This window comes from Myotis yumanensis, unplaced genomic scaffold (genome assembly GCF_028538775.1).
Source record: "Myotis yumanensis isolate MYYU_CA2020_CCGP unplaced genomic scaffold, mMyoYum1.0.hap1 SCAF_14, whole genome shotgun sequence".
Lineage (NCBI taxonomy): Eukaryota > Metazoa > Chordata > Mammalia > Chiroptera > Vespertilionidae > Myotis > Myotis yumanensis.
Window position 1 is genome coordinate 42,940,008 of NW_027223765.1, and position 18,737 is coordinate 42,958,744.

General features: G+C 40.5%; 1 protein-coding gene across 5 annotated transcripts in view; it reads right to left on the minus strand.

The window, feature by feature from the left end:
- ERC2 (ELKS/RAB6-interacting/CAST family member 2) overlaps positions 1–18,737 on the minus strand; it is an 882,521-nt gene that overhangs the window by 462,280 nt on the left and 401,504 nt on the right. For 3 of the 5 annotated variants that reach the window (XM_070390791.1, XM_070390790.1, XM_070390789.1), the window contains 4 exons: positions 15,174–15,311; positions 8,632–8,772; positions 4,968–5,108; positions 960–995 (listed from right to left, as the gene is read on the minus strand). In XM_070390791.1, the coding sequence (XP_070246892.1) occupies positions 960–995; positions 4,968–5,108; positions 8,632–8,772; positions 15,174–15,311 (456 nt within the window). The remainder of the gene's footprint in view (positions 1–959; positions 996–4,967; positions 5,109–8,631; positions 8,773–15,173; positions 15,312–18,737) is intronic. The other 2 variants (XM_070390793.1, XM_070390792.1) reach the window with 1 other exon arrangement.

The following is an 18,737-nucleotide window of genomic DNA, read 5'->3' on the forward strand; positions in this document are numbered from 1 at the left end:
AACAGGGCATGAGGAATTCAGTTTGCAAAAATAAAAGAGTGGAGGGTGGAGCCTGAATCTAATGAAAGACACCCAGCATCCTGTGTGTCATGCCTTGGTTTCTGGAGCAGCGGCTTAACAAAAAGTGGTGGGCTGAGGTGTTTCCTTCATCCATCCCACTCCTTTTCCTTGTGATGGGCATTTATAAATAGGAGGTAATGGAATGCATGATGGCACAGACCACATCTGCCAAATGACAGAGTCTGGTCACCTTCAGGTAATATGTCTCCCAGTAAGCAACTTGAGTTGACAAAGCAAGAAAAGCCCTTCTTTAAACTATGTTAAAGAAACAAACTGCTTCCCATAAATGCATCCCTGTCATTAGGATAAAATAAATCAGTGAATGTATCTTGACCAGCTTACACATATTTTTACTAGTCACCTGTTTTTGAACCATTAAGCTATAATCAGAACTGTTACGATCTGTTGTTATTAGGAGGCTATGTTTCAGTTTGTCCTCAGCCAAATGACACGTTTTTAACTCTTATAAAACCCACAATAATGTTAAGCATTTACCGATCTCAAAGAGCATAGCCCTATTTTTAGATCTAAACCTATTTTAACGTCTATCGTTTGAATGTAGCACACATTGACTTGTTTGCTACACGAGTATGCATTGAAGGATCTAAGAAAGAATTCCTTGAGCCTAGATCTGCAGCGGACCTCTGCTTTTCTATAGCCTTGGCTTGAAGAAGGTAATATCAAAGCTGGCAACATTTCCCTGAATTCTTAGTTTTTAAATTTCACATTCAAAAGAAATGGCAATGGACTGCGCACAGGTCATTTCTTCTGACAAAACGGAAATGGGAAGAGACTCATAAATATTTTCCAAACCTCCCCAGTATGGCACACTGTGACATGTGATCAATGGATCCTCATGCTTTGATATGTTACAGCAGGAACTTTCAGAAATGACTTACTGGGTTGTACATCTGATTGAACAACTGCTCAGCTTGCTACATTGCAAAGTTGGGGAGGCATTGAAGCACAGACAAGGGAAAGAAGGAAAGATCCAGAAAAACAGCATTAGCTCAACAAATCCAGTGCATTTGCACAGACAAACTGGTCGTTAAAAAAGAAGAAATTTCAGTTTCTAAACATTCCACAGTGAAAGTGAGAGGCTCTGGGGAAATAGAAATGTTGACTTTGGCTCCTAGAAAAGAATAGCTGGAATAAGAAATTTAAGGTTTGTGTTACTTTCCCTTTCTCAAGTTAAATAACCCATGAAATAAAGAAAGCTGTCCACTTTTGATGATACATGAAGTGCTGGCCTCTAGCAATGAATCAGGAGAAGTACTTTTGGCCAAGTTTGCAATTTATTACCTGAACTTCAAAGATGGTAATAATAAAAGATTAATTAAATCTTATCATTGAATTTATAGCTCTTCTTTTATATTAACACAAGCCTGAATTTTCTATTCAGTCTAACTTTAGAAAAACATAGATCAGCAAACAGCAGGTTAGCAATAGCAAAATATCAGTAAGCAAGACATTACAGGATTAAGAGTAAAGGGGAGAAGTAAAAATTTCAGTCAGCAGGAAGAATAGAGGGAACCAAAAACAGCATTGTCCATTGTTCATTACCAATTTCTTACTGTTAGTTTGTAATTAATAAAAAATATCGTTTTCAGTGAATATCCTACTATGATCCAAGTGTTTAAAAATCTGCACTGCTCTCCTGTCTATGTTGTGTAGAGAGTTCAATGTTTGTGGACTTAAGTGTACAAAACATTATTTTAAATAGTACTCTCAAGTTCTAGTTCTCAAATACCTGCATCATTAACTTGGGGCCCAACAGCAAGGTGCAGAAGGTAAAATACTGTAGGAAATTTTCACTTTGCTTTACACTAAGACATGTGACTTTGAAGAGCCTGAATTTTTTTATTTCTTCAACTTTAATGAAGTAAATAACTTTACCATGGTTAAAAAAAACACCCTCCTCAGAAATTAACAAAGAGCTCAAATCATAACATTTCACATTGCTATTGCTTCTCAATTGATTTCTAGTCATCTAAGGTAAATATGCTTCCACATATCGAGCACCAAGTACTCTTTTGAAAGACAAATCAATCCATGTATCCCTGACCAGTTCTTCTCCACCCCTAGGTATCTATTTAAGATTAATGAATGCACTAATTTATAAAACACACACATAACTAGTAGTTCTGCATTATTTGGTTAGTACCATTTTATCAGCCTATCAGTAGAGATTTCCTCACATGAGAACATTTGATTGCATTGTGTTTAAGACCTGGGATGGAATGTGTAAGAAATAGTTCTTTTTCTTTCTGTAACCACTTTTCATCACAAAGTATTTAATTAACACAGTATAGTAAAGGGTTAAAAGCAACTATGTATGTGGAATGTTTCCCACAAACTTTTATATAATCACTCACTTTACTAATTTCAAGAATTGTTTATAAGACAAAAAAAGAGACAAATTTAAATCACCATTTGAACTCCATTGTCACTGGCAGACAAGGTTTCTGTTCAGCTAAACACATCTACATTGTGTAGATTTTATGGCAAAAATACCTGGACACTCACAAATTGTGAGCAAAATTCCATTGGGAATTCACGGTTTATTTATGACATAATAAAACTATTATGTTTTCAGCTTTCATTTAGTAACCCTTTATATTTTATTCACAAGTCACATACCCTTTTATTTAAAGTGAGGCCCAGACACTCCTTAAGCTTTTATAGCTGCTTATTTTTCCATGAGTAAATGATGTGTTTATATGTATATTCACATACTGTTGGCTTATATTTTCAAATATTTCATGTAGATCTCAATTCTTTTTAAGGTGATGGGTACTTGAGGTTTTTACAGAACTATTTATTAGCAGAAATTAAAGACTACTAGAAAAAGTATTTTAAACTTTTGAGTTCAGTTGATGCTAGAGAGCCAAAAATAACAAAATAGCATCTGCAGGTTAGGTATGAAAATATTTAAATTATAATTAACTTATTTAATCTCACTATACTATGCATTTAGGAGATACTATAAGCTGATTATTTATATACTTAGAAATAAGTTATATTTTCATAAATTAAGTAAGTCCTTTAGAGCAAGACAACCATATTTGTTACTTTAATTCTAGTGATGTGGCAGAATATTAAAATATTGTCAGGAATAATGCTAAAATGTTTACAGAACTTGATTTGTGAATTTCAGTATATGGCGTCTTCCTGTGTGTTAAAGGAAACCACATGCTTGAAATGATTTCTCGGTCGAACCATAGCTATGTTGAAGGAAACAGAATTGAATTGCATAGATGCTGATTTATTAAACTAGTCAAGTCATATATACATGGAAATCTTAAGCATCAATATGTGGACCTCTCCCTTTTAATTCATTACTAGAGGGTTTTAAATCTCATAGATGACTTACATGAAAAGGGGGGGTGTCTAGAGAAATAATATGCAGAAATAATGTATAGAATGCCCTCATCTCCAAAATGGCTCCTTAGAGTTGATGAAGATGAGATAACACGAAGGACCATCAAAGAGAGCCAATGACATCCCCTGTTTCACAGAGTTATCTTAGAGCCTGCTTTATGGACTTTACAAAACTTTTCGGTAAACAAAAAGTACATTTCTTGGTATGCATGTGCATGTATAACATATTGCAGAACACATGTATATATGTGTCAAGAATGTATATTTACGCCCATTGCATGAATAGCCAAGTCAATCTCCATTTAAACACCCTCAAATGGGCAGTTTAAATTCTTCTATTTATTGTTCAAGATTTCTGCTTAACTGGAAATTGCTTGGGGGAAAAAGTGAGATGTTGAGTAGATTGGGAAACAGATTTTGCAATATAGAGATTTTCTTGCTGTTTTGTTACAAGGGGATTTGATCTGTATATTTAGCTTTTCTGTATTGGTAAGGAGACTTTATTAGTGAGAAATTTCTCATGAAAAATTTCCTAAAATTCCATGGTAAAGTGAACATAGTATAATCAATCACATGTCAGTTACATATTGCATCATATAAAATAGTCTATTAAATTTTAAGGTATCCAGAATAATTTCTCCACAGATATATATATAATGCTTTCACATCCCTATCATCCATATCACAGTTTCATAACTTCAGCAAATAAATCTCCATCCGATGTGCTGTGAATTATACATAGTCAAATTTTTATATGCTTTGTTTCATTTTTTTTAGATTCTTTTCATCTCCTTTGAATAAGTCTATACGTTGTCAAAGGGAAACAAAATGCTTAAACTCATAATGTTATGAGTTTTAGGTGAACAATGAATGCAGACGCACCAAACAACACAGGGAAAGAGTCAAAGGCACGATGCATGACTGGGAATGTGCTGCACAGAAATGTCCAGCCCAGGAAAACATGTTAACACTGCGATATAAAGACCCTGCATTCTTTCCCAAAGCCTTCACATAAAACAAGCTTCCTCAGAAAGTAGGGCCAGTTTAGGTCAAACAGAAAGAGTCGTCCCACAGATATTCCAGGGACTTGGACTCTTTTGGTGACTGTCTTGAAATCTAATGTTTTCAGGTAAACTTTGCAAAGTTCCAATAGAAAAACTAACCTATTTCTAAAAGTAGGAAAACTTTATCAACGTATAATCGGGCCCTGGATTCTTTGGTTGGTTGCAAATATTTCCATTTAACTCTTTTCGTAGTTGAGATTTGCCCAGAGAGTAATGGCTGGCTTTTATATTTTGTTTTTACTTCCACTACTATTTTCATGTAGTTTTCCAAAAAAAAATTTTTTTTTCAGACAGGAAACCTAAGATAATTTTTCAGGTTCACAGACAGATTTGATGCAGACTTCTTAGGAATAAAGTTATCAGCAGACAGTGAAAGATAAGGGGTTTGTTTCTTTTCCTTTCCCATTTTATAAATTCATTACAAAATGAACATGTTTTTTTTTTTCCTTTGGCCTCACTTACCTTTTTTAACTGTGCTTCCAGTTTGCTACATTCTTCTTTCTTTTGTTCGATGGCTATTTCTAGAGATTTTAATTTCGAGTCCCTTTTCAGCCCTGCTGAGGCTAGTGAAGATGCGTGCTCCTTGAGGTCAATTAAACTAGACTGAAAGAAAAAGAACACCAGTAAGGAAGGAAAACACTGCCATTTCTACCAGCGGTGCCTTCTATTTGAATACATTGATTCTATACATAGCAATAACGTGTGCGTAGGCAGAGAGAGTAAATATAGTCTTACTAACGTAACAATAGTCTGCTCTGGCCAGGAAATTAAAGTTGGCCAGCTTACAGAACCGAGCAGGATCTAATTGCAACAGAATCAAATGTGACCGAATGGTGTGGTCAGTAAAGGCATGTTTCATGTCTCCAAGTCCTGCTAATGATCTAAGTCCCGAGGTGGTCTTTACATGTCATGGCAAAACAGACACCCTGAACCTCCATTTACATTTATTGCTGTCAGGTCGTGCAGACTCTAAGACAAATAGGAAAGAAAATACGAGCTTTAGTGCTTTCCCACCCTCCCTCTCAGGGAAAATCACGTATAAAAGAAACACCCTATTTAGTTGTGATAAAATTCCATTTCTTTAACAGACAAATGGCCAATGGATTTTCAAACATCTTCTGTGTCATCGAAGATAAAGTTATATTAAAATGTAGAGTAGACTTTCTGTTCCAGTCCTCTGTAAATCCAGATTCAGCAGACAGAATGAATCTCTCCAACTCGGACACGGGGTCACCTAAATTGTTCCATTCATCATTCACACCCAGAAACCAAGGGCTTCCCTGTACAGTCTAAATTCTAAAAAACTAAAGAAAGAAGTAGTTGCCTACATATATCACAGAACATAACATCGCTGGCTGGGAGGGCAATGTCCATCACTAAATAGGAAATCATTAGCAACATCTAACTAGGTGACTAAAATGTTCACGTTTCACCCAAATCAGTGTGCATTTCCTATACACCCCTTTGCAACACAGAGGGAGACACTAAGCACTCAATGCTCTCTCAGTAAACGATGTTGATACTTTAATACTGGGCTGCTTCCCGGGCACTGGCATCACCTTGTTGATGAAAATACTGCCAACATCACCCAGCCAGCAGCCCAGCTCCTCGTAACCATCTGAGGGGCAGGTTAACCATTCTTATTCTTCAGGTCAGGAAACTGAAGCTCACATGAGCTACGTGTCTTTTCCAATGTCACCAGGCTATGAAAGGGAGATTCAGGTCTCCAACTCCAATAGCAATACTCTTTATCAGATCACTCCACCAGAAATAATAAAGGACCTTATACTCCACACATCCTGCCCTGGTGAAGACTGTTACCACCCCATCTCAATTATAAGCTCCCTGCTGACAACAATTACATGTTTTTTTCCAGATAACTTTTAAACTGCTGGGTGTAACAGCTTTGCGTGTCAACTTGGCTAGGCTGCCGTCCCCAGTTCTTCAATCAGACACTAATCTGGGTTGTTGCTGTGAAGAGATTTTGTAGATGTGACTAACATCTACAGTCAGCTGACTCTAAGTAAAGGATATTATTCTCCATCATCTGGGTGGGCCTGATCCTCTCCGTTGAAAGGTCTGAAGAGCAGAACTGAGGCTTCCCTGAGATAGAAGGAATTGCACCTGTGGACTGCAGCGTCACCTAGCCTCTGAGGGTCTCCAGTCTGCCCTTCCTGATGCATTTTGGATTTGTCTCTTCGTTTTAAAATGAGCCAGCCCCTTAAGTATGTAAGCCAATTCCCTGCAATAAATTTCTTAATATGGTTAAATTTCTTAATACAGTTCTGTTTCTCTGGTGCAAGTTTGACTGGCTCTCCCAGCCCGAGGGCAGGCACATTATTATACAGGAACAATAAATGTTTGCTGAAATGCCTGTCTGAAATTCATGCAGAGTAGGCACTGTTTACAAAATTATTTTCAGTTAAAACTTATGCTCCGCCATGTCATCAAGATCTCGTTCCAAATAGGGGTGTGTGAGTGTGTGAGTGTCTGTGTGTGTGTGCGTCTGTGTGTGTGTGTGTGTGTGTGTGTATTTCAACTTGCAAACCCATAAAGAACACTTGCCATTGGCAAAGAATGCTGCAAAGCTCTATGCTTCTGTCACATATCAACTATAGTAGTTATAGTTCCCCAGGTTGGATCATCAGGAAATAGAGTTGAAAGAGGATTTACATTGTTTATTTTCATATCAAAACTGTAATCTCCTCTCTAAAAAACTTAAATTTTCACTTTAAATTTTAGGGTGCATAAATTTTGCTTCTGAGTTTCTTCCAAACTCCTATTCCTCATCCATTCTTCCCTTCTTGGATTCCAAATTTAGACTGTCCTTTGATTCATACAGAATTATCAGAACCCATTGGTTGAGGTAACAGTTTGCAGCTGGGAAATGGGCAACTCTGCAGTGAGGACGCCCAGCAGAGAGAAAGATCTGGAACAGCCCTGCAGGAGAGGGTGAAGGGACCATGAACAGTGGCGCATGTCTCTGAGTTTTGTAGATTGAATAATGTGCATTGCTGCTTCTCAAACCTCTCCCCCAAGGACCCGTAAGTAAACTGAAGAGTATTGGGTTATAGCCCAAAGCATTCTCTCCATAACCCCCAACAAGAAATTTCTTTAAAGTATATTGTTTTACTGTAAAAATGCAGGTGAGATCTGTTTTCTGTTTCCATGTTTGCTCCAACATAAAAATAATATTTTAAATTATTTACCACAATTTGAAAATGATGTCCCAGAAGAGCAGCCACATTTAACCTATACCTTTGTGTCCAGCCTAGTACCATATCTTTTAACCTGGGTATTGAGTGATCCATTTGAGAAGCATAGATGAATGTAAATCACCCAACCCAAGGTAAGCACACAAAAGGCCTTCAATAAAGTGGAGCTGTTATTATTATTATTGAAGAGGCCCAGTGGACGAAATTCGTGCACGTGGCAGCGGGGGTGGTGGTTGTCTCTCAGCCCGGCCTGCATCCTCTCCGATCTGAGACCCCTCGGGGGATGTCCGACAGTCGGACAGTCGGACATCCCTCTCACAATCCAGGACCGCTGCTCCTAACAGGTCACCTGCCTGTCTGCCCGATCACCCCTAACCACTCTTCCTGCTGGCCTGCTCACCCCTAACTGCCCCCCTCACCAGCCTTCTTGCCCCCAACTGCCCTCCCTTGCTGGCCTCATGGCCCCCAACTGCCCTCCCCTGCCAGCCTCATGGCACCCAACACCCCTCCCCAGCTGGCCTGATGCATCCTAGAGTCACAACTACCCTCCCTGGCCGGTCTCCCAGAAGGTCTCCCGGTCTAATTAGCATATTAACCTTTTATTAGTATAGATGTTTTTGTTGTTCTCTCAAACAAAAATATCATGGGACAATGACATCTAGGCCAAGACATCAAGAAGAATTTCAAGGAACTACAACACCACATGCAGCTAGTAGAGAAGGTCTGCATTGAGCATCACCGATGAAGAGAGTTACAGTATATATTTTCCTTTGACAGCTTTACAAAGAAGGGTAACTATGTTCCCAAGCCTTCACAGAGGCCCTCAAACTTAGTCTTTAGTCTCTTGAGGCTGCCATGAATAGGAGTTTATGAGGACTATCAACATGGTTCATTTGTTTCTCCAGACTCACCTCTTTCTCAGTCAGTTCAGCTTGCAAAGCATTGACTTTGTCTTTCAGGTCTTTGTTCTCTTTTCGGAAAGATTCTATCTCTTCTAGTCTTTCCCGATCATCTCTTTCCCGCTGTTCTTTCAAGCGCTCAATAATTCTTTCCTGGGAGGCAATTGTAAAAAAAAAAAAAAAAGAAGTGAAAACCCATCAGTATATATGGCAAGACATGCTACCAAAAGAAATGAGGCAATAAATGTAAGAAATTCTCTACAAGAATCAATACACAAGATTAAAAGCTGGGTGTGTGAAGAGAGGCATAACAGACAATCAATACAGCTTTTGGCTTGTTGATGAAAGTTAGCATCATAGAGTCACACGGGATATTAATGTTCAAGCTCTGAGGCTGTTTTGGCTCATGGTGGTGCTTGGAAAATGTCAAGAGCAATTCCAGCAGAGAGAAGCTCAGGCACCAAGACTCCAGACCAGCGAAAGCCTTGCCGGCCCAACCCTCTCTGCTGGTCTTCCCATCTGATGGCAGAGAACTTTCCTTGGTTTCTGAAGACGCTTCTCTGACCAGAAAGTGGATTGAAGTGGGGCAGGACTTAGGATGGACTCAAGTGAAAACTTGAAACAAAATTAAGAATTAGCTGAATGTGTAAGTGATTTCCCAATGTGTTTAGAGATGTTCATTTACTTTCAGATTTTTTCAGTGGTTTATTGGCAATCAGTAGAGACTCCAAAACATTGCTTAAATTTGAGTAAAGTTCACATCGCAGCTTTCCTTTACTGAGAGCTTAGTATGTGTTAGGTACTATAACCTGCCTGCTTACCTAGTCCTCAGCACAACAGCGAGGTCTCAATCACGGCTACTAGGAACGGTGCAGAAATGAGGGAACCCAGGCACAGAAAGGTCAACTGACTCATCCAAGGTGGCTCAGCTCACAAACAGAAGGCCCAGGCTGACATCCAGAGATCTCTTAGTCTTAGCTAAGCCCATGAAAACACACTGACAACAACATACGCATGGAGCCATCCAAGGAGATCTGAGGACCTGTCTGCCCATGACTTTCATACTGAAATAAAAATACCATGCTGGTCCAACAGGTGTGGATCAGTTGGTTGAGCATCATCCTATGCAACAAGAGGTCGCTGGTTTGATTCCCGGTCAGGTTACATGCCCAGATTGCAGGCTTAATTGCCGGTAGGGGGCATGCAGGAAGTAGCCAATAGATGTTTCCCTCTCTCCTTCTCCCTTCCTCTCTCTCTCTAAAATCAATAAAACATATTTTTAAAAAATACTACTCTGATAGATGTCTCCCAAACTGAGCAACTTTACTGATATCAAAATAAGAAACTTTTTTTAAAGGAAAGTTCCACTTGAGAAAAGTTTGAGTTAGATTTCTAAAATTTGTTTCAAATTACCCAACACATATCTGAACTTCCTTTTTGAAAGCATCATTAAAAAATATTGGTGTGGCCCTGGCTGGTTTGGCTCAGTGGATAGAGCATCGGCCTGCAGACTGAAGGGTCCCAGGTTCCATTCTGGTCAAGGGCACATGCCAGGGTTGTGGGCTCAATCCCTAGTAGAGGGCATGCAGGAGGCAGCCGATCAATGATTCTCTTACATCATTGATGTTTCTAACTCTCTCTACCTCTCCCTTCCTCTCTGAAATCAATAAAATATTTAAACAAATATTGGTGTGGCAATGACACTTAAATATCCTGATATTATCTTTTATATTCTTGTAAGTACATAATACAAGACAATTCCTGATGCATAAGACAATGTAGACTAGTGTTTAATGCAGAGGGAAGTTAGTTGGAACACTGCGTCTGTGATTTAAGATCCCCCAGGGAAGCAACTGTTCTACCTCAATGATAATAATTTATGTATCTAATGCTTTCAAGGGGGGAAAAAAAACTACCATTATTGTTTTACAATTGCTTAAAAATACTCTAAAATGCAGTATATTATTACAATAGTGGGGGTGGAAATAGAACAAATGAGTCATTAATAGCCTATATTTGTTTCTTCTTGATTCCAGTGACAGTCCTACTTTACTCTGTCTGTGACACTGGGAAGTGGATGATTATGTGTCTCCAAAGAAGGAAATGTCCTGTGTATGGGGAGTCTCTCAAGGGCTTTTAACAATTTCAGCAACAGAGCCCTTGCTGCCTTTTGCCTACAATTAATGCAAATGCCTTCGAGCAGGTCACCTGGCCACCAGGCCCTCTCCATCTCATCACGTCCACCGCATGGCTGTGGGAGTGACATTTTTTAAAGCCCCAACCTGACGGTGTCACCTCACTATTTGGAAACCTTCCCAAGAATCACTCTGGCCTGGTCATGTGGCATTTTTTCCCACTCAGCACCCTTCACGTGGCTTCCAGCATGCCCGTCCTCCCGGGCCAGCTTCTCAAAGGGCAGTGCTCACATCCAAAGGGCTGGGCAAACTGTCTGGCTTACACCAGGCAATTAAAAAGCCCGATGGAAGAAATAAGGACTCAAATGAGGGATCATCTTGTCTTCAAAGGAAGGGAAATAAAACGAAGTATGTATGTTAACATCCGGAAGGTGTCCGAGTCATTTGGAGAGCAGGTTGATTTGCTCTAAGCACTTGTACTATTGACTGGGCATTGATGACAAAAAAAATCAGCAAGCAGTATAACGTTTTTAAGTGTTATTGATGATTCAATACTCCAAAATATTTCTCCGTCAATCACAAAACTAATTTAACTGTCAGCCGCACAGGGCCAGATGTCAAAAACATGTGTTAAAAAGCCCTAATATGCCACGATCTACTTGATTAACAGCTAACTTGTAGAAATTCCAACAATGTGTTCTTGTTTTAGTCTTATTTGCATTGGCAAGTGTTCCTGGTGCACTCCTCTGGCTCTGCACGGTCTAATCTATTTGTGCTTTATCACTGGGTGGAACTGAACTGCAGTGGCCTCCGGCCCTGCTATCTGCTTTTCTCCGCTGCTTATCTACCATGTGGCCACAGCAAGGCTTGGGAGACCACTTTACAAACACCAGGGGTTCTGTCTGCTGAGCTTCTGTGTGTCAATCCTCGGACTAAGTCATACTCAATCTTAACTTGCTAAGTGGCATTATTTTTTTCACGCTCCGAATGTTTGAGTAAGTTCCTAGAAATGAAAAGGAATCACACACTCCCTGGGATGTACTAATCCAAGTGGAATGGTGAATTATGCCTACCGGGTTCTATTCAATGGCCAAAAGACAGAGAATAATTCAATGTTCTTATGACTCTATAATTTTTAATTAATCCTTTTATTTTTTGCACTGTGTCGCGTTCCAGAGGATCAATTCAATTCTGTGTGGATAAAATTAGAACTCATGAGGGAAAGGCCATTAAGGACATGTTAGGATCCTAAGGCCACTCAGCTCACAAGTGATGAAATAGGACTTAATCTCAACCATTCTGATATTTGTGCTTTTGATGTCAAAAGTCCTATTTCATCACCTGTGAGCTGAGTGGCCTTAGGATCCTAACATGGGGTAGGCAACAAAGTCCCAACCATGGGCCAGCTGAGAATCTAAGGGACTTCCTGGAGTGCTGGCTCAGGAGTTAGCTTGTGCCACGGTTGATTAATTGATGTGTGCCCAGGGCTCAGAAATGGCCAATGATGCTGCACATGCACCAAATTTTTAATTTCTGGGTCAAGTCATTTTCCCTCACTGAGCCCTCTGCCCATCTTACAATGGAAGAACATAGATTTAGTGTTTCTCAAAGTGTGGTTACTGACCACGTGCATCAGAATCACTGTGTGTGCTTGTTAAAAATCACCAGTTCCCGGCCCCACAGCAGAGCAATTAAATCAGAATCGCCAGGAAATGGAACCCTGGAAACTATTTTTTTAAAGAAGCTCCTAATTGATAAGATTATTTGGATGCACACCGAAGTTTGACACCCATTGGGATAAATACTTAAATCTATTCTTTGCCCCATGATAGAGGACCTTACCATTTCCTATTCAGTGTTTTTGTCTGTGCTTTTCAAATATGCTAGCATTGTGGTTGTGGCACCATTTGAAAATTCCCTTCAAATAAATCTCTCTGTTTGCTTTTATTCTTCATTACTGTGAAAGGCAAAAGAGTCAATGCAAATAGGGTTTGCAAGCTAACAGCTCACAGGTCAAAGCTAGCCCACAGAGCTATTTGGTTTGGCTTGAGCATTGTAATTTTTAAAAATCTGAACGTGAATGCTATGAGACAGGTCAAGGACTCTCCAGCTCACCACAGTTACCAACAGTCCCTACTGTATCACACCAAACCCACTTCCCTCATTTTTGTTCCCTGCCAGGCCCTCTGAGACATCTGAGCTCTCAACTCCTCATCTATGGTGCAATTCAGCTTTCATGTGCCTGAGACTGAGGCCCAGCAAACGGAACAATTACGGTCCAGGCAGTTCCCCAAAGGGACCGGAACTTAGTGATCAGCTCATTTAGACGTGCATTTTGAAAATACAGTACTAGCAGACACAGAAGAAGGTAGCCCCTCTCGGTGCTATTATCAGGTAGTGGAGGCAGTCTGAGGGGCCAGACTCCCACAGACCTCAGCTTCCTTCCCAGTCATCCCCTCGGCCTCAAAGGAAGTGCTTAAGGAAGGGAGTAGTTTCAGATTTGGGAATTCTTTGGGATTTAAACTAGAATAAATCAAATCTTAATAGGGCCGGGGGAAAAAAAATGATAAAATCCTGCCAAGAATTCATGACATGGAAAATTATATGGTATATGTTTACTTCTGTAAATTTGGAGAAAGAAAACAAGTAGGCTGACATCCTATCGCTCAAAAACTGCAAAAGGGAGACATAATCACTAATAGTTTTGAACCAGCATTCCCTCATTCAGATTTTACAAACAAAACTACTACAGAGAGCTTTGGCAATACAATCTCAAAGCTAGAAATAGAAGAATATCTTTCCCTGAAAAACCATTATATTTACTCTTCTTAAAAGTCTTCAAATAAAATCTTCTATCTTATAACTTAACCTAAAGTTATAATCTTATCATTTTAATAAGGAACAGGAAAGCTATCTAGCCATAGAATCTGACTACGTTTTTTAGCCCCTGTATTTCTAACATAGATCAGTGGCTCTCAGACTAGTGAACATAAAGATGACCTGGGTGCTGGCTAAAGTGCAGACTTCCAGGCCCTACTCAAGGTTCCGATTCAGTCGGCATAGGTGGTGCCTAATAACTTAGATTTTCAACATGCATCTCCTGGTAATTCTGAAGTAGAAGTCAAAGAAGACTTCTTTAAGATACACTGGTTTACAGAACCTGGGGCCATTTAATCGAATTTCCCCATCCCACAAATGGGAAATTTGAGGACCTGGGAGAGAGAGTTACTTGACCTCTGCAATCCCATATATTTACTTATTAATTTATTGTCTGTCTCTCCTTCACCCTCATTAGAATCTAACCTCCAGGACAGCCAGGATTTTCACCCATATTCTCTGCAGCAACTCCATTGCCCACAGCAATGCCTGTCATCTGGCGGGGTCTCACTCAATCCAACTCCGCTGAGCACTCCCCCGTGCACATATTATTATACTAGGCAGGCGGAAGGCGAGCTAGCCACACATAAATAACACCCAAATATGGGTGCACTTCTTGGGCTTGGAGACTAGCAGAGAAGACCGATTAATCACACAGACATAGATAAAAGCACAATTAAGATTGTGGCATGAGCTCTGGGAAGTTCACGCTATTCATGAGAACACAGTGAAGGATTTTACCAAGGAGGCTTCCCTGAGAAAGTAAGTAGTAAAACAGTAACAACAGCTGTAATGTATTATCCCTATCGTTCTAAACAAGAAAGGAGAAAGAAACTGAGAAAGTGAAAGGTGAAGTAACTTGTCCAAAGTATAAATGGCGCACCTAGGATTTGAAGCCAGGCAGTCTGACTCCAATGTCCACATTCTTAACTACTATGTGATATAGCTCCTCAGGAAACTGAGCTTTCAGAAGAAAAGGAATCAAGTCTGCAGAGAGTAAAGAACATGCTAGGATCAGTGACGGCCTGTGCAAAGGGTCTGAGGCAGGAGGGAGCATGGTACACTTGAAAATTGAGAAGGCCAGTATAGCTAACACACAGGAAAAAAGGGAGGAGAGATAGGGGGTGAGGCTGGAAAGGGCGGAAAGAAAGAAGAGAGAAAAGAGCGAAGGAAGTGGGGGATAATAATAGGGAGAAAGGGAAAGGGAGAGGAAGAAAAAGGAGTAAGACAGACAGTTAAGAGCCAGATCAGATGGAGGGATGGACCCTATGGACCAGGTGAAGGGTTTTACTTTTTACCATCCAAGAACAAGGACAAGCAGGGCCAAAGGTGAGGTGCTCAGGTTTGCATTTCCAAAAGACACCCTTGGCTTCAGTGAGCCAAGTTTACTGACGAGGGCTAGCATGGGAGTGGGCAGCCCAGCAGGGCCTGGGGGCAGTGTGAGTGCGTGGAGAAAAGAGGGTACATTTAAATGCATTTGCAACATCTCCTCCCAATCACATTTCCCTGAATCCTGATACCCACTGTCTAGTCCAAGCTCACCTTCTCTGACAAGGCCTCCTCGAGTGTTGCCAGGGCAGTGTCGGTGTTACTGGAATCTGTCTGCAAGGACTTCACTCTGTCCTTCAGATTGGTCAGTTGCTTGTCTTTATCCCTAAGTTGTTCTTGCAAGTTTTCAATCTGAAAATAAAGATCACCATATTTAATGCACGTGTTATTACACATCCAGGGCCAAGAATCCTGAAGTGAACTTGTTTAAAAAAAAAATAGATTTGAGATCACGGAAATTGACCGCATTAGGAGGTTACACTCTGACTTAGAATGAATGCTGTTAGGATGAGGCCTACCTTCTCCTGCATAATTCAAGCTTGCATTTAAAGCGTGATACCGATGAGCAGAATACCAGCCTCCATACAAATGCAAGCCCTCCAGACATGTAAGCACTATTATTTCTATCTGTTTCTACCTCCTCCACCAGCCCTTTAAGTCTCCCATCCAGAGACCTCACCATGGTGCAAAGAATCAGAGAAACACACATACAGGATTTATTCACTCAGTGAACAGAAAGGGTACCCAGTCTGCACCAAGCAGCGTATCAGTGTATAGCAGAACCCATGTAGTCATTCACTCACTCCTGTATTCAGTATTAAACCTTGTGATATGCCAAATGTTGTCAAGTGGCTGTTTCAAAGAAACCACATGAAAAGCCAAGTAGGTTATCACCAGTAGACTGTTAATGGGAAGAACTTGTGATATAAATCAAATGTAACAAGTACTAAACACTCCATTTGGCAACTAAGTCATGTGCTGGCAACCTACCAGGCACTTTCATCCACTATCTGCAGCCTGAAATAAACACGCCGAATAGCCGACTATAACGCCTGCCCGGGAGCGGCAGCCAGGACCTTGCAGCGGGCATTGGGAACATTATCATTCATGTTTTTATTCTCTGCTTTCAAACCACGTATTTCTTATCTAAGGATTAAAAAAAAGCTGCACTGTACAAACAATTTATTCGTATTAAGGGTTTTAAAATGACAAGGAAAAATAGCAGTACAACTGTAAGATAAGTCCATTCAAAATATTTGTATTCTGCACCCAGGCTTTCTCGGGAAATCATTCCAAAGGCATGTTTCACAATGTGTGACTCAAACAAATTTTTGGATTACTTGATCCATTTAGCATGAATCTGGAATGGCACTACACATAATGACCGTCGTAGCAGCAATAAGGAGGCGGAGAGGGTGACAGCAGAGACGGCAGCAGTAGCAGCGTCAAAATGGTGCTGAGAACAAAGACAGTGATGTTGCTGACCCTCAACCTGCAGGGTGAGACTTGGCGAACTTTTCCAATGGTTATAAGGGTAGTGGGTGAGCAGAGATGGACTTTGTCTCCTTCCATTCTCCCTTCCCTCCTTCTTACCTTCCTTTCTCCCTTCTTTCCTACTTTTCTTCTTCTTTTTTTTTTTTTTTTTACATTTGCCAATGTATCTTTAGTCAGACATGTTTTCTGCCTTGAGACACATATTCAGAAAACTCAGGTTATAGATCAAATAATTAAGCTTCTCCTTCATCAGAATGCAATGTGTTCCTACCCAGCCACCACTGTGAGAATTCAATATCCCTCCATGGAAAACAGGAAAAAGGCATAATCATCTGCAGTCAAAACAGAGGCTTCCTCCATTCCAGACAAGTGCTCAAAGTTATACATCATAAGCAAATGTCTGAGTGAGCAAGAATATGGACGGTTACATGTCAAACTGATGGTTGTTATGTAGAAGAAGCCAGCAACCGAGAGGCCTGACTCTTCACACAGTGCATGTCATTGTTTGGAGTACACCCCCCCGCCGCCCCCCCCCCCCCCCGCCACACACACAGATACATTTGTGTAAATATGCATGTGCAAACCCATGGTGGTTCTGAGCAAACCGATTAGACACACCTTGTCCAACCTGGAAGACAGTGCCTGGACAGGGGGGAGAGGACCTTTTCTCAGGACATTAGCCCTGGGGCAGTGGTAGGCACAGATTGCAAGGGGCTTTGAGCACTGGAAATACAGGCTAATGGAGTCTGGCTGTGAGCCTCTGTGGGAACCCTGGGGTCTCCCCTAAGTTACCAGAAAAACAAAGGAGGTTGAGGGTTAGAGGTCCTACCAGTATGCAGGTGGGAGGTAAGAGTTGAAGAAATGTGGGCTGGTGAGACCTGGGACATACAACTGACATATCTATTCATCTCACACTTAAGAACCCACAGAAGAGCCGATGTTATCACAGGCCATACTGAGTAACAGATGCGGAATTTGTAGAGCTAAGGACGCACCACTATAAGCAATGATGCACAAAGACTCCAAGAATGATCTTAATAGAGAAGCACACGGTGCAGAACAGTGTGGAAAATACCGTCTCTGTGTAAAAAAAATAATAATAAATCTTTAAGTACACACAGTTATGTAGCTACAGGAATTAAAACATTTTCTGGGGGAAAAAACACAAGAAATATTATAGTGCTTAACTTTGGGGAAAAGGATCTAGTGTGCAGAGGTAGAAGGAAGCTTCTGTTTCTCATTGTTTTGCACCTCTGTGGTTTTCGGCTTGAATTTTCTAACCATGTGGGTTTTATTAATTTTTAATGCCAACCAACTGAGATTATCTGACTGGTGAGATTATGGGTTATCTTTAGTTGATATTTGTATATAAAAATAACATTATATGCAAAAGTAAATAATAAATAATTATATAAATAACAAATGCCTACTTAAAATTAAATTGTCCAAGTTACTAACAATTACAGATTGTTGGTACATTTAAGACATGCAAATATTTAAAATCACCTTTGCGTACAAATGCCACTAAATGGAAATAGTAGAATGCATAGGGGGAGGGGGGAAGCAGAATGTAAAATAACATGTTTGTTAAAAAAAAAAAAAAGTTTTTACATAGAAAAAAAAATACCTATATAAAAGAAACTCACTAAAATGCTATTTTCTGGTAATGGTGTGACTAATGAAATCACTGTTCTTCTTTATACTTTCCTACATCTGCCTTGAACGTAGTGAACAGGAGGCTGGGAAGCCAGGGTGAGGGAAAAAAGCCCAGAAAGATACCCAAAGTTTTGATGCAAATGCTAATGTACGCACTGTTGCCTCAGCTGCCGAATAACAGACACTGAGCACAAACCCAGCTGTCACTGCCTGCTGGACACCACCAGGAGCCTTGCAGTCATGCAGCCCCTGGCCCAGACCTTGCAATTGCTGCAGCAGAGCATCCCTCACACCCCCAACCTCCCAGCGATTCTGGGGCAGATACACCTAAGGAATAGAATGAAGGTAAGGCCCAGAGCCCACCTACAAAGGAATCTGAGAAGCCACGTGTTGCCATTTTCAAGTCCAGCATGAGAGCCCCTTCATAAGCTCAGGGGAAAATGAGAGTATAGATAGCCAAAAAAGACCCATATCCACAACAGCAGGGGAGCGCCCTGGTGTTAGCTCCAGAACCAGCAAACTACACCACCCTGGAGAAATTACCGTATTTTTCCATGTATAAGACAACCCTCACTTTTCCAACTCAAAATTAAGAAATCAATATTTTAAACATTTTGCTGGTTTTCC